The sequence below is a fragment of the Cryptomeria japonica genome, chromosome 3 (assembly GCF_030272615.1).
Source record: "Cryptomeria japonica chromosome 3, Sugi_1.0, whole genome shotgun sequence".
Classification (NCBI taxonomy): Eukaryota; Viridiplantae; Streptophyta; class Pinopsida; order Cupressales; family Cupressaceae; genus Cryptomeria; species Cryptomeria japonica.
Window position 1 is genome coordinate 87,763,615 of NC_081407.1, and position 15,187 is coordinate 87,778,801.

General features: G+C 36.3%; 1 protein-coding gene across 1 annotated transcript; it reads left to right on the plus strand.

Moving 5' to 3' along the window:
• Nucleotides 1-12,164: 12,164 nt before the first annotated feature.
• On the plus strand, nt 12,165-13,175 carry LOC131054590 (F-box/kelch-repeat protein At1g80440-like). Its single transcript, XM_059217160.1, has one exon. It carries the CDS (start codon nt 12,165-12,167, stop codon nt 13,173-13,175), a length of 1,011 nt encoding a protein of 336 aa, XP_059073143.1.
• The last annotated feature ends 2,012 nt before the right edge of the window (nt 13,176-15,187 follow it).

Here is a 15,187-nt window from a genome sequence, read left to right on the forward strand (position 1 = left end):
GGATCTCATTTGCCTATCCCTGGCAGATCTCCCTTAGCTCAAGCAGCTCATCCTCCTCCTCCTCGGCCCCCTGTGCCTCTGCCTATGGCTCTCCCTGTACTGGTGGTTGTGCCTATACCTCTGCCTGTACCTGCCTCTGCCCCTATCTCGGCACCTATCTAGGACCCTGTGCTGTTGGCACCTGTAGTGACAATCCACCGCGACCCCTCACCACCCGAGCCTATCTCTCCTCCCCACCCTCTCTCTGTGGAGCAACTCTTCTCTCTCCAACTACACACCATCTCTTCTATCGGCCTCTCCCCCCACCATCTCCATCTAGAGGCTCCCTTGGGTCTATTAATCGTGGAAAGGGATGCTCAGCCCAATATGTAGTGTACTCTGCATCCATACCTGCATCCTCAATCTTTTCCCACATATCCCATGGCATCGACACCATCTCTACCAGCTACATCATGACCTGATCATATGATAACAACGGCCCAAAGTGTGCTTGATCCCTGACTATCTGAGCATACATCCCGGAACCCCGTGGCATCCACTGAATATGGTCAAACTGCCTGCATACCCTGTCCACTAACTGCCTCTCCAGTACATAGGGTGTTCGCCCAATCAAATATCTGCTCCTGAATGTGTATGGCAGATCCATTGCATCATCCTCCCACTGCTCACACTCTTGGTACGACCTCCATATGATAGTGTTGATCTCATCCAGGACTCAATACCAATGCTCCAACCTGCCAATCCGTGGCTATGATGTAATCATATTGTACAAGATGAACAAAGCTGCGTCCATGACCCTTGCCCCTAAAATGTATCGGTTGGGTAACCGACAGATGCTCATATGCCCACACCTGCAGCAATGTAACTCCACAGCTCAATCCTACAGATCCATGATACACAAACTGATGCAGCTCATAATACAAGTGTGCTAGCATGCACGGTCCCCATGCATATCTGGTGTGCTGTGTAACTAGCGTCTCCAAGGTGCTCCCCCAGCCTACAACCAACCCCCATGTCGCCCTGTCTAGACATAGGAACCCACTGATCACTCCTCCTAACACTGCTGGTAGTGCTAGTCCTGTCGCTGTCATGGTATCCCATGACACGTGTCCTGCTCTCATCTCCAGTCCAGGATCCTGGAACACTCGTGTCAGTGCATCCCTATCTCCGTCTCGATCATAGGGTATCATCTCCCCATCAATCAGTATCCGTAGTATCCTGTACACATCCTCTAAGGTGACTGTCATCTCACCCATCGGCAAATGGATTGTGCATGTCTTAGAGTGCCATCTCTCAGCTAGCACAGTCAGCAAACCCATGTTTGCCTGAAACTCAGGCACATACAAAATGTATTGTAGACCCATAACCTCAATAGCAGCTCGGTCCTCGAATGTCAGCTCTGGTTGTAACCTCTGAGTCGATGGGAATCTCTCCCGTGACTCCAGCATAGACAAATACTCCTACAGTCAAGCAAATCAATCATGTCAGTCAAAGTGACACTCACTGTTCATCACAAAGTGTTGCTATCTATCTTGTGACACTCACTGTTCATCACAAAGTGTTGCTATTTATCATAGTGACACTCACTGTTCATCACAAAGTGTTACTTCTATCCTAGTGGTACTCCCTGTTCATCACAAAGTACTACATGTTTTGCACTCCCTGTTCATCACAAAGTACTACGTGTTTTGCACACCCTGTTCATCATAAAGTGTTGCTCCTACTGGTACTCCTTGTTCATCACAAAGTACTATGTCTTGGTACTCACTGTTCATCACAAAGTGCCTCGATCTATCCTATCCTAGGGCCTCTGCTTGAGTGTATCCTCTTGAGTAGTTTCCTAATTGGCAACATATGTTCTATCATGGAATTGTCAATTCTAGCCCTATCTGCTATCCTAGTCTTCCCTAGAGGACCTTCTTGAGTGTATCCACTCAGCAGCTTATCCAATCGACAGTGTATGTTCATCACAAAACTGCCGATTTGACCTTGAAGACATAAACGCGCCTTCATGACATAAACGCGCTTATAGACTGCACAAATGCGTCTGAAAAACATAGACGTGCCTGTCCTACACAGACGTGCCCACATTTCACAAACGTGTCTGCACAATGCAAACACGCTCGCATTTGACATAGACACTGCTGAATTCATAGACGCGCCTGGCAAAAACTCAGACACGCCTAGCCAACCTAGACGCGCCTAGCACCAACGCAGACGTGCCTACACATTTTTGACATCTTTTGACATTATCCTAAAGCACATTTATTGCACTACCTAGCATGCATTTATGACAACAATTAATGCGACAAAGTACAAGGAGGTTTTGTGATACTTATCGGCTCTCCTACATCTGCTAGCCTCTGATATCGGCGAACGCGATCGAATCTATGCACCAATGCCATCGCTGCTGACTGCTGCTGCTCTATTCTCACTTTGCATTCTAATCTCTTGGATGTGTGGATGATAATGAGGATGTATTCCTCTCGTGGTCTATCTTATAGACTACCTAGCCCTAGCCCTCATTTCCCGAGTCAGTCTTCATTATCTCGTGACTCTGTCACTTTATCTTGTCAGTCCATTCTAGCCTTTCTTTCTTATCAAGAGATTGTCTGCGATCTTTTCAGACATTTTCATCCAATCTCTCGAGGGAGCATATCATTCCCATCTTGGGGCAACTTTGTATCAGTTCATCTTATCTTCTTTGAAACATTGCGACAAACTGCATTGTCTCAAAGAGGGGCAAAATGTAGACACCTAAAATTGTCATGTCTAATTAAATAAATATCTTTATTTATTTAATTACTTTAGCCTAATTCTTCTATTAATTAAATAAATTTTTATTTATTTAACTAATTCATTTATCCTCTTCTAGCCTTATTTCTCATTTAAATAAATACTTTTATTTATTTAAATTATCCCTTTTCCTAAATTAAATAAATATCTTATTTATTTAATTAATAGAAGATCTTATTTATTTAATTATCCCACTTCTTCTATTAATTAAATAAATCTTTATTTATTTAATTAATTCATTAACCTTTTCTACCCATGACACATGTCATTCATCTCTTAATTCCTACAGTACCTACCTCTTTCATTATTTTATTATTTTCTTTACCTACCCTCTAATTATAGCTGACCTCTTTTACACCTCTCAATCTTATCCATCCATTTCATATGGTGTCTTCTATATAAGGAGATGCTTCCTTCATTGTCAAACCCTAACGATGCATCCTGACTACTTGATCAATTGGCTACACTATGCCTTTGCACTTTTATATGCGATCCTACTTGCAACTACATTTCCGTTCTTTGTTGAGCTCTTGTGCACACATAAAATCTGAGAGCAAATATATCAAGCAAGATCAATGGAGATAGGAAGAATGGAGATCCAAACCCTATTGGACATGTGATGGTATCATCTTTGTGATTTCATTTGATTTGCATTGTCTTAGGTAATCTTCATATGTTATGGTGGATCTTTGTTGTTGTTAGGTTAGGGTTTTGTGGTTGAATTCATTATAGCCTTTCAATATTGTTGTTATCCATTTTCACCATATACAGTTACTAAGAATTATTTTATTTTATTCATGTTTTTTAATTTAAGAGTTACCCTTTAGATATTTTATTTATTTAAGAAATACTAGTTTCTCTATATATGGAGAAATACTAATTTCCCTATATATTGGCTTCAAAGGTATTTTATTAGGTCCTGCTTACAATTATAGGAAGACCATGTTTTAAAATAATAACTAACAAGTGAATAAACATTTTAACAACAACCAATCAAAATAAAGAAAAAATCCTTTTTAAAGTTCACAAGCATTTGATTATGAAAAGTAACATTGTTAACAGATATGTCAAAAAAAAAAAAATCTTTATGACGATTGGGAAAAACATTTTGTATCAAGTAGACTAGAGGATATTTGTGAAATTATCTAGCTAGATAACAAGTTAGTTAGGCAAAATGAATTTAATTAGGGGAATAGCATTAGAATACCACATACTTGTAGAATACATGGTAAAAAGTAGTTATGAAAAGTAAGAAATTCTAGGATCACTTAAAGAGAACTTGTCTAGATGTTCAACACAAGGCCAATAATTATTAGATATGAGATCCTCATAAAAATCATATCAGTACTTTAACTTAATCATTTATACAATAGATATCTACAAATTTTACAAAGACAAATATGATATGTATATTAGTGGAAAGGTACGACAAACTCAAAAAACAAGACCTAAGGGCCAGACCTAATGTCTTAGGGGCTCATCACAGATGGCCTTGCCTATTTGAAAGCACAAAGACATCATAGTTCATAAAACAATCTAAGACCACCTAACATGAAATTGCAAAAAGTGGGTATGGAGCCCTTTCTAGGGTCTAGTACCCTAAGCAATTACCTCGTCAGCTGCCACCCACTTAGGTGAAGCGAGGACATTATGTAATCATTTCCATTGTTTCAATATAAAATTTATTAGGTACTAAATGAAATTAAACAAATGACCCCACTAGTAAATTAAGGTGAATGGCTCACACAAGTCAATATCATAACATTTACATCTCCAATAAAATTTTATGGTGCAAGTCTAGAATGAGTGGTAATAAAAATTCCGGTTTGTAAATAAGAGAGGGATAGAGATGTTCTACAATCAATATTAACATATTCACAAGGACTCTAATCCAATATATGCTTGCCATTTCATTAGGTATAGCTCGAATTAGAGATCCAAACCTTGATATTCTATCATTAAATTTTAAAAAGACAAACTTAATATTGGTTACTATCCATGAGTAGTTAACAACAAATATTTATCATCTTTCTCATAAGGTTATGTTTCTAAAAATAGAATTCACATGTCATATTATTATAATCTAGAAGTTTTCTAATATCACTAAAACAAGGATATCCATGTTGAACCTTAACAACATTCTCTCAAGATCACTTCGGCTGGAAATATTGTAATATCACCAAAGTCAAACATGATACTGATTGATGCGTTGCTTGACATAGCAAGGATTATTAAGGTATTGGTCATAATGATAATGATCCAATTCACTCATTAGAATGACATATACAAAATGAGTCAATTTGTATCCAATTGGAAACTAAAAAATAACATATGATTTTTAAACAATATTGTATAAAATTATCTTATAGCTTTAAGATCAAGACTTGCTACAACATGGATAAATGATTTTGGCATCATAGTCATTTAAGATAGCAAATTACCTTAAACATTATCCCTTTTTAGTTTTCCTTTCCCTTCCTCATATGAGTTTGATAAAAAATGCATCAACTTGTACCATAATACAATAACTTTACAAGCATAAAGTGACATTGCCTCTCAAAACATTAAGGGTTCATAATTCTAATATCCGATTTATGTGACTACAAATTTAACCACTCGCAAGGGTTTATATATATAGTTAGTCCTAAGGAATTTGTTTTAAATTAAGCAATTGTGCTCATATCTAAGATTTATATAGCTAAACGTAAATCTTGGCAACTAACTTATGTGTGTGTGTGTGTGTGTGTGTGTGATAAAAGTCATAAAGCAAAGGTAGGAACATTGCATTTTAGAGAACTCTACTTTCTCTTCTTGAAACATTAGAATATTCCAGATGAGATTATTAAAGTAGAATCTATCCATAGTCATTTTAGGTGTCAAAATTATACCTAGTGAAACTATTAATCCTCCACACACAAGAAGACACTCAAAAAGAAATTACATACTATATTCTAAATAAAAGTGTCATAATTAATCGATTATCCTGCTAAAGAAGGTTGCTATGATAGAAAGAATGACGGTAAGCTCTCCTAACAGTGAACACGTGCAAATAGCACAAAAGGAATTTTATAGTACCACAACTGTCGGTTAAGCTAAGTCCCCAACAAGAGTTCACATAGACCGCACTAAAATAAACTCAGGCCAACAATATATATATATAACAAGAACATAAAAATCTTGTTATATAGATAGAGATAGATAGCTTACAAATATGGGGAAAGTGGTGGAATATGAAAGGCCATTATCTTCATTTGAAAATAAAAACATGTCGATAAAAAAGCTTGGCAAAACCAAGGAAATCTATTTAACAAAATTAATATACATAGTTTATCTATCGAATGATAACGGGCTATCAACTTTAATGATTGGTTGGAAATGAGAGAGCACTGATGAATAAGCTAAGGGGAAGGGTAAGAGAACTGTCAAATTAATAGGTTTTCAATTCGGAGTACCGAAGCACAACCATCGAATTGACAGGACATTACAAAGGGAGGTCACTAACAAAACCTGATAAGAATGAATACGGAAAAAAAGGAAAGTAAAGGAATCTGATGATAGCTGTCGAGGTTAATGGAAGAACATTTAAGCTATTATCCTAAACAAATCTATAGATCATAGTCATGCTTCATATATAACAAAGAGAGGCACATATTTTAAAATACAGTGGTAGAGAACTTACTTAAATTTCGGTTTAGTGTCACCCCCAAGTAGTATGTTCCTTCGCCCGCACACTTTCGCGTTTACCCATCACGACTAATATTTCCAAAATAGTGCTAGGTAGAATCTTGCTTCTGACAAAGAGTTCTAAGATCCAGATACATCCGCCCCTTCCAATTTTTTTAAGAGAAATCGCCCCTCCAAAATTGTTAGAGTATTCGGGTATTTACTTGATTAATTAAACATTTTTTGTTTAATTATTTAAGTTCCCTTTATCTCTTTTACACTTAAGCTAACTTTAGGTGCATATAATTAATTATTATGTGCAAACCTAGGTTTTCCCTTTTAGGGTTTCTTGACCTATTAAAGGTCAAGTTCTTTCTTTTCATTGTAAGAATCACATTACGTATTTTTGTGAATATTGAGCTCTCTCTTTTTGAGCATATTCTCTGTGTATTTGTTTTTCTATACTTGCTTCCTTGCTTCTCCTTGTAACAGGTTTTTTAGCTTGCAGAGATTATTTGGGCTCCTGTGGTGTTGTATTTTCTCAACTCCTATATGGTATCATAGCTACAGATCTGCTGCTACTTGTTCTTGTTTTGAGAATTTTTGCATTGGAAGCAGATTTGGGGTTTCAAGAATTTTTTTATGTACCTAGGGTTTGACCTTTTTTTTCTGAGCACTTTGGGCCTAAATAGACCTCACTATCGTGCTCAGAAGGCCCGAAAACCCCTATGGTCATATAAAATTCGACCTATTTTTGGTTCTTGAGCTTCTGGGAGTATTTTTTCTCCAGATCCAGACCATACGGCCTTGGCACACATTTTGAGAATTAAACAATTTCAAAATTTTTTTTTTTCCTTTTTACGACATGCAGGTCGGATTTTGATTTTTTTATTAAAAAAATCTTCCAAAAAATCAAAAGGCGAATAGGTTTTTTTTTAAAAAAAAAAAAAATTTGGCAAGAAAAGTTTTTTTTTTTTGGGGGGGGGGGTTCCCACAGTACTCAGGGTACCATGGGGCCCTTGCCATGTTGCAGGCCCCAATACAGTTGCCGGCGGCAGCTTTCCCGGCCCCCGTCGGCCCTTTGGCTCCCTGCCAGCCCCCTGCCATCGGCCTCCTGCCGGCCTCGGCTCCCCGCCTCTGGCCACCACCACTGCAGCGCCCCCGACAGACCTACTTCCTACTCCCCAGCCGTGCTCAGCCCCAACCGCCCTCCGCTCCTCGCGCCGCTCAGCTCCCCGACTGCCACCTGCAGCCCGCCACCCTAGCGGCCGTGGGGCCGCCCGATCTTTTTTTCTGGTTGACCACTGCCTAGCCACCAAGGTGCCACCCAGCCGCCACCTGGCCGTCACCCACTAGCCACCGAACCACCGCCCAGCCACTAGACCTCCTTTTTGGCCTCTTTCAGGGGGGGTTTGGTTTTTTGGCTCTATCTTGGGCATATGGAGTCGTTTTTTCAAAAATGAATAGGCATTGGAAAGCTGGTTCCGAGCCCAACCTCATGGTGTTGGTAATTTTTTCCAATTTTTCTATTTGGCTATATTTTTTTCCAGTCAAAGTGAGGTCTATTTTTTGCACTCCGGGAGCCATAGAATGAGCATCCGACCTCCATTTTTTGAAAAATTTCTATTTTCGGAAAGCGTGTGTTGTGTACTTTCTAGCCATCTAAGTTTTATTTCTAGATTCTGCTCCATGCATATTTTATTTAGTTTTTTTCTTTTTAGCACTCTGGTGGATATCGTGGTTGTTTCAGGTCTTGGGATCTCTTCTCTAGGTAGGATGTCTCTATTTTGGTTCTCGTTTCTATTTCCAGTCTTTTATCATTGTAGCTTGTATTTATGTAAATGCACTGAGATAAAGTGCCATCATGCATTGTTTACTTGGAATCTTGCACCTCTTGTGCCTTGTTGTACATGCACTATTGATAAAGTGCCATGAGGGGGTTGATGTTTGCCTATTGTCTGCCATCTTCCTTTGTCAAGTGAGTGTTCCTTCCATGACATTCACCTCATGATGTATGTCAAGTGAGTGTTCCTTCCATGACAGTATGTACTTGTCTCAACACCTTTGATGTTCCTAGTTCTTTGTCATGCAGTTCTTCTTGGCTGTCCTTTTTAGTGTTCCTATCCCTCTCCCACTTCCGCATTATGGGGAGGTTTATCCTATTGGTTCTAATGCTTCTGTGGTTCGATTGTTCAGCTCTTTAGGCTTTGGTGTTTTCATGCCATTTGTATTTCGATTTCAGTTGTTTGCCTTGTTTTCCTTCTAATTCGAGTAATGTCATTTGAGGGCACTCATATAGATCATAGTCTTCTCTACCTGGTCATGTTCTATTTTAGTGGAGGTTCTTCAAATCAGCAGTTATTCTTCGATAGAGTTTGCAAGTTCTTCATGCTTCAGTGGTATTCTTTTTATCTCTTTTTGGAGTAGAGTTTTGTTCTCACGTGGTTTTCTCTATTTCTCCAGTTCATAGAGATTTCATTGTATTTGGGTACCCGATTAGGCCTTGTTGCCGAGACCCATCTTTATTGCTTTCAGTAGCTGTTCTAGGTTTTAGCTTCTCCCTAAGTCTAGCTTAAGGGGGATGTTAGAGTATTCAGGTATTTACTTGATTAATTAAACATTATTTGTTTAATTATTTAAGTTCCCTTTATCTCTTTTACACTTTAGCTAACTTTAGGTGCATATAATTAATTATTTTAATTAATTATTATGTCCAAACCTAGGTTTTCCCTTTTAGGGTTTCTTGACCTATTAAAGGTTGAGTTCTTTCTTTTCATTGTAAGAATCACATTACATATTTTTGTGAATATTGAGCTCTCTCTTTTTGAACATATTCTCTGTGTATTTGTTTTTCTGTACTTGCTTCCTTGCTTCTCCTTGTAACAGGTTTTTCAGCTTGCAGAGATTATTTGGGCTCCTATGGTGTTGTATTTTCTAAACTCCTATAAAAATTTCATAGTTCAACACATTTTTCTATTCTCCTTTGTGCCCCCCCAGCTCCCACATTTTTATATGAGAATTCGAAAATGACTCCCCCCTCCCCCATAAAATTTCACTTATTGCCTCTTTAATGATAAAAAATTGTAACTCCTCAATTTACTCTACATGCGAGATTATGTCCCCATCACCTCTATTCATTACTTTGAATTTGTAACTCCTTTCACCAATAGATTATAATAGATACTTAAATAAATGCAAAAAAGAAAATTATATATTTTTTTCCACAAGTACAATTTTAATCGAAGAAGAAATATTAATTACTTATAAAAAGATAATGTTTTCACATCTTAAGTTGATTGTACATATTAACTGAATTACATTGTATGATCATACATAAGATTTGAAAAGTGTTTATTATGTTAATTTGCATCCATCAATAAACATAATTGAGGTAAGTTTATAAACCAATGCCCATAAAACCTAAAATATCTCAAAAAAGTATTGAAACCTAAAGGGTCCATATCGGCTCATAGCAGGGTCTGACATAGAGGGTCGTGACAATCAATGTCTACACAACCTCAACTAAGATAATCAAACTTAGCAGTAACACTAAGTAGGACATATTGACATCATACATCTTTGATCATCTTTCATAATAACCTCAACTAAGACACTAGTCAAACTTGACAAGAACACTAATTTACGACACCCTTAATCAATATTACAAAATAGAGAATCCTTCATGTAGTTGCACGACAATGTAATAATAACTCGCCTGTCACCAAGAGTAGTTTGCATACTACAAGACTATATATCTAGACAAGACCACATTCAACCCAAAAAAATTGACATCAATGACAACATAACTTGAATTTTTTAACAGATGGTTCTTCATTGATGTGTTGTTGAATTTCATAATGGATCTAGGGTTTTGTGGTTAGAACCAGTTTTTGCAATAGAGGGTTCAAATTCATCTTATATAGTAAGAAGCATCAAATATTTTAGAGGGAAGGTGTTTGATGTACAATTGAAAAATATATTTTTTATAAAATCACTGATAGTGTTTCATGCAATCAAGTTGATGTTTGATGACATTTTTCTATCGTCTACTCATAGATCCAAGGTCAACATGGACATTCAATTTATGTTTGTCATAATCTTGTTGGATGCAATGGATGTCAAAGATGAAAATTCAAGTAATAGTAGAGTTGGTTATCAAGTTGCATTGGTGTGATCTAGCATAAAGAAGATTCTGGATGTTACAATGGTTGGGTTGGGCTTTCATCTAGACAACAGAAATGACCTCTCATTAATCCACCATTCTTAGACCTCTAGGTTCCTTTCATTATTTGATTAGTGGGTAAAAATGGAGTTTCTTGTCGACACGGGTCAAAGTAGGGAGTTGTTTTCCCAAAGGAATTGTAGGTATATCAACCCCTTAAGATGCACACTAATAATTTTCTATGGATCTCTAATGATTTAGACTCCGATGATGGCATTGTTGGTGATCGAAAAGCCTCTACCATGGTGCAAGACTATATATAATAGCTAAAACCTATTTTTTAGTTTGTGTTTATAAGATGTAATGTAGCATATATGTTGGAAGTTGGAACTATTTTCCCTTGGAGAACTTCAAATGTAATTTTAAATTATGTAGTTTTAAATTTTAAACATTTGTACAAAGGTTATGACTCTCGTGTATTGATTTTATTGATAAAAAAAGTTGTTAAAATAAAATTTAAATAATGTAAGTAAAATAAAATACCTTTGATGTCAATATATAAGGAAACTAATATTTCTCCACAATGGAATAAAAAGTGTTTAGAGGTAGCATTTAGTTAAGTGAATGAAAATGGATAGAATTTAATAAAGAACTTTTTAAATAAATAAAATAGCTGAAGGATAACTCTTAAATTAAAAAACTTGAATGAAATAAAAAAATTCTTAGTAAAATTAAATAACTTTAAAAATAATATTTCTAGGAGGTATTTTTAATTTTTAAAATATGATGATTTGAAGATAACTTTCTAGTTTCTAATACAAATCTACATCTTTATTATTTGATTCTTAAGTCTTTAGTGCATCTATATATGATTGTGCTTATGTATACAGAGAACACATAGAAGATGGTATAAGTATTGCTTGATGAAGTTTTCAAAATAAAATAATAATCACTTAAATAATCAAAATAAGTTTATATAAACGAGAAATTTATTTTTAATTATATTAAAAATATTTTATTTTATTAATTTTTATTTCATATAATAAAATAAATATTTATCTCACGTTTTTTATAAATTTATTTAAAATAATGATATTTAATATTTAAAATATTTTTCTATAATTTTTTTAATTTAACAAGTCTATATAACTTGAAAAACAGTTTTTAAAATTAAAATAAGCTATTTGAAATACATATTTATAAATATAAAAACTACCAGATTTGAGATGCATGCTTCTACATACATTAAAATAAAGAAGCACGGGCTCCTAAATATAGAAGTCTAATAAGCTATTTCATATATATATATATAAAATTTGAGAGGCATGACATGCATTAAAAAAATATTATAAAAAGATGATATGCGTGGTTCTAAATATGAAAGTATTTAGAAATCAAGAGATAAAAAGCGCTTATAAATATAAATATAAATATAAAGATCATATATTAAAAGAAAAGCATAGAGAGAGAGATTCAGAAGCTTCTTGCTATAGATCGATGTGCAAATTTTGAGTCACATACCAGTTTCTTTCTGTTAATCGCAATGCAGGGATCTCTGTTTGGTCGTCTTCCAGATGAAATTGGGTGGGAATGTCTGGTAAGGGTGGAGTTTAATTCTCATCATAATCTTAGATGTGTCTGCAAAAGCTGGAACGCCGCACTGAAAAGCCCCCAGTTTTATCAAGAAAGGAAAAAATTGCAGATTTCAGAGAAACGGATTTGTGTGCTCCAGAAAATGGACAGCAATTGGAAGAGAGTAGTGGTGTACGACCTGGAGAAGAACTCCTACAAAAGTCTACCGCCCATTCCCGCTCAAATTTACGGCAACTGTCACTGCCATGTCGTGAAACAAAAACTGGTTTTGATTGGGGATATCTTTCGCTCCGGTGGAGGAAATTGTTTATTGTTGTATGATTTTGCTTGTTCCAAATGGCGGGAGGGTGCCGCAATGCCGGAATGGAAGGATGGATTTGCCTCCGCAGTGGACGAGGAAAGTGGACTTATTTATGTGGGTGGAGGGTTTCACTGCAAATATCCCGTCGCTAGCGCTTCAGTTTACAATGTGGAGGAGGACAGGTGGGATCTCCTCCCCGATATGAACACCTGTATGGACGACTTTACTGGTGCTTTTGCTGACGGCAAGTTTTATGTAATGGGCGACGGCCATTACTGCCACACCATTGAGGTTTTTGATTCCTACACGAGAAGCTGGAAAACTATGGAGAACAGATTTAGAAGTGTGAGTATGTGCTTCGTAAGTGCGTTTGAGCGCTTGTACTTCTTTTTTGGTATGGGATTGATCGAATATGACTATAGACAAGATAAATTGAACATTGTAGAGACTTTTCCGACGAAAAATTGGCACGTATCTATTGATTTCACTGTAGTGGTTGGCCATAACATCTTTATTTGCAGATGGGATCTTATTCAAGGTGAAACGTTTTATCTGCTCACACCTCCAAGTGAGAGAGGAGAAGCATTCAAGTGGACTGGCATTGAGAGACCATTGGGCTCCCAGGGTTACGCTATAAATGCTGCTACCTTGGATCTTTGACTATTTTTCAGCCTGGATTCAGTTGAATTGATGCTTACGCTGGGTACTTGAAGTAGTTTCTAATTTATGATTGAAAACTTCAAAATAAAACTCTCCACTTAAAGAAGAATCCTAGGATTTTGGAGCAGCTTCAGCACATCAAGCAGTAGGTTTTGCAAGTTCAGTATGAGCATAATTCTATTCTTTGTGAATTAACTATTTAGTGCATGCGTAGTCATTTTGGTGTATTTTCTTCATGTAATTACCTGCTCCTTTGTAAGTAGTTTGTAAATTTTAAGTGCTATTTTAGCAGCACTGTTTTCATGTATTTAGACTTGTTGTTGAGTTGTAAGTAATTTGTTACTCCCATTTTGGCAGCCTGCTGGTTGCCTTCTATATGTAATTTTTGCTTGCTTGGCTCCTGAATTGGAAAAAAAGAATTGAGGTATTTCACTAATAAGACCAAAATTGATCTCAGAAAAAAACACACTTAACATCAAATCCTTTACCAGCAGACTTAAAACCATGTGATGCTAAATAATTCCAATTTAAAGCTCTGCAGCAATGTGCAAGGATTAGATGAATTAAGCAAGCTACTAGAAAATGACCTGATGGACTGGAACAATATTGCTGTAATAACCTACCACGTCTTGATCAAAAAGTAAAACTTACCAATATACTCCATCAGTCCTCCTTGCATAAAAGAAGCAGCCATGTGTATGCAATTTCTAAACATTTAATGATATAAACTATTCCTCATCACCAAAGTATTGTACAATTTCCATAATGATATCTTTTAATTGATCTTTTCCTCCATTATACATACATACTCCATTCATATCCAAGAAATTCAACTTATACTGAAAATAAACAACTACCACGGAGAAACTAAAGATCCAATTATATTTAACTACAATTAGTTTCCTCAATAACTAAAGACTGTACATGCCTTAAATCTCTAAAAGAAATCCATGCATGTTCTTCTGCATCAAAATATTTAAAATTAACCTTTGTATATATGCAGACATTTTCTCATCTTTTTCTTGTAAGAGTTATATTTGTTCCACCAGAGTAGCCCACCTCTTAACAGAGAGAAAATGGAGGAATCACATAACACTATGCACTGCAACTGCAGATACTAAATCAACAATGCATTGTAAATGGCAAGAAAATAGCCCACTCTGTTTCGGTGGAAAAGCAATTTAAAGAATTGAAGTATATTGATATCATGAGAAAAAATAGATGGCATGAAAGAAGACTCTATACAAAAGACATTGCAGTACACAAAGAGGGACAATCATGCACTAGGGGTCCCATTCTCATTGCTCAATACCCAAATCGTACAAAAGACCAGAAAGAGGCTCAATAGATCCATTAATAAAACCCTGTTGCAGCTTCCAAAAGACACGTGAAGTAAGCAAGCTATCAGAGCCAGCTTGATGCTTAGTTTCAACCCTTTCCACCTTCAGTTTGTTTTCCAAGATTCTCCAATCCACCACGGAGCTCTTTACTGCAAAGTTTTAACAATTCTTGATATCATACGATTTAGGGAAATAGGTCCTAAATAGCTTGAAAAATTCAGTTTGATCTTTCGGCAGATCTTGGTTTGTGAGCAATTTTATCAGGTACCCAAAATCATATCTCCCTTGAAAGCTAATCCACAGCACATTCTCATTCCTAAAAACTTTGGAATCAATACCACCCGAGAGGACATGAAAAGATCCCTAAAAACTTTGGAATCAATACCAAATTGCTCATTGCTCTGAAAATCAATACCACACTTCTTAAGCATCTCGATCGAAAAAATATTATGCTTATCAATATGGCTATTGAATTCCCTGAAATTGAACTGCCACATGCATTCCTGATTAGTTCCACATTTGGGCAAGTTGCCATTCTTATCGGAAAATGTGAAACCCAATTGAATTAATTTCAATAGATTCACATTGTCTCTGAGCTCGGCGTACTTGTATTCTGCATCACTCTAGAAACTGCCCACAGGGTTAAAAACAACCCCAGGAAACTCTGTGTCA

Excerpts from the sequence above, each read along its gene's own strand:
- LOC131054590 (XM_059217160.1), top strand. The coding sequence starts at position 12,165 with ATGCAGGGATCTCTGTTTGGTCGTCTTCCAGATGAAATTGGGTGGGAA.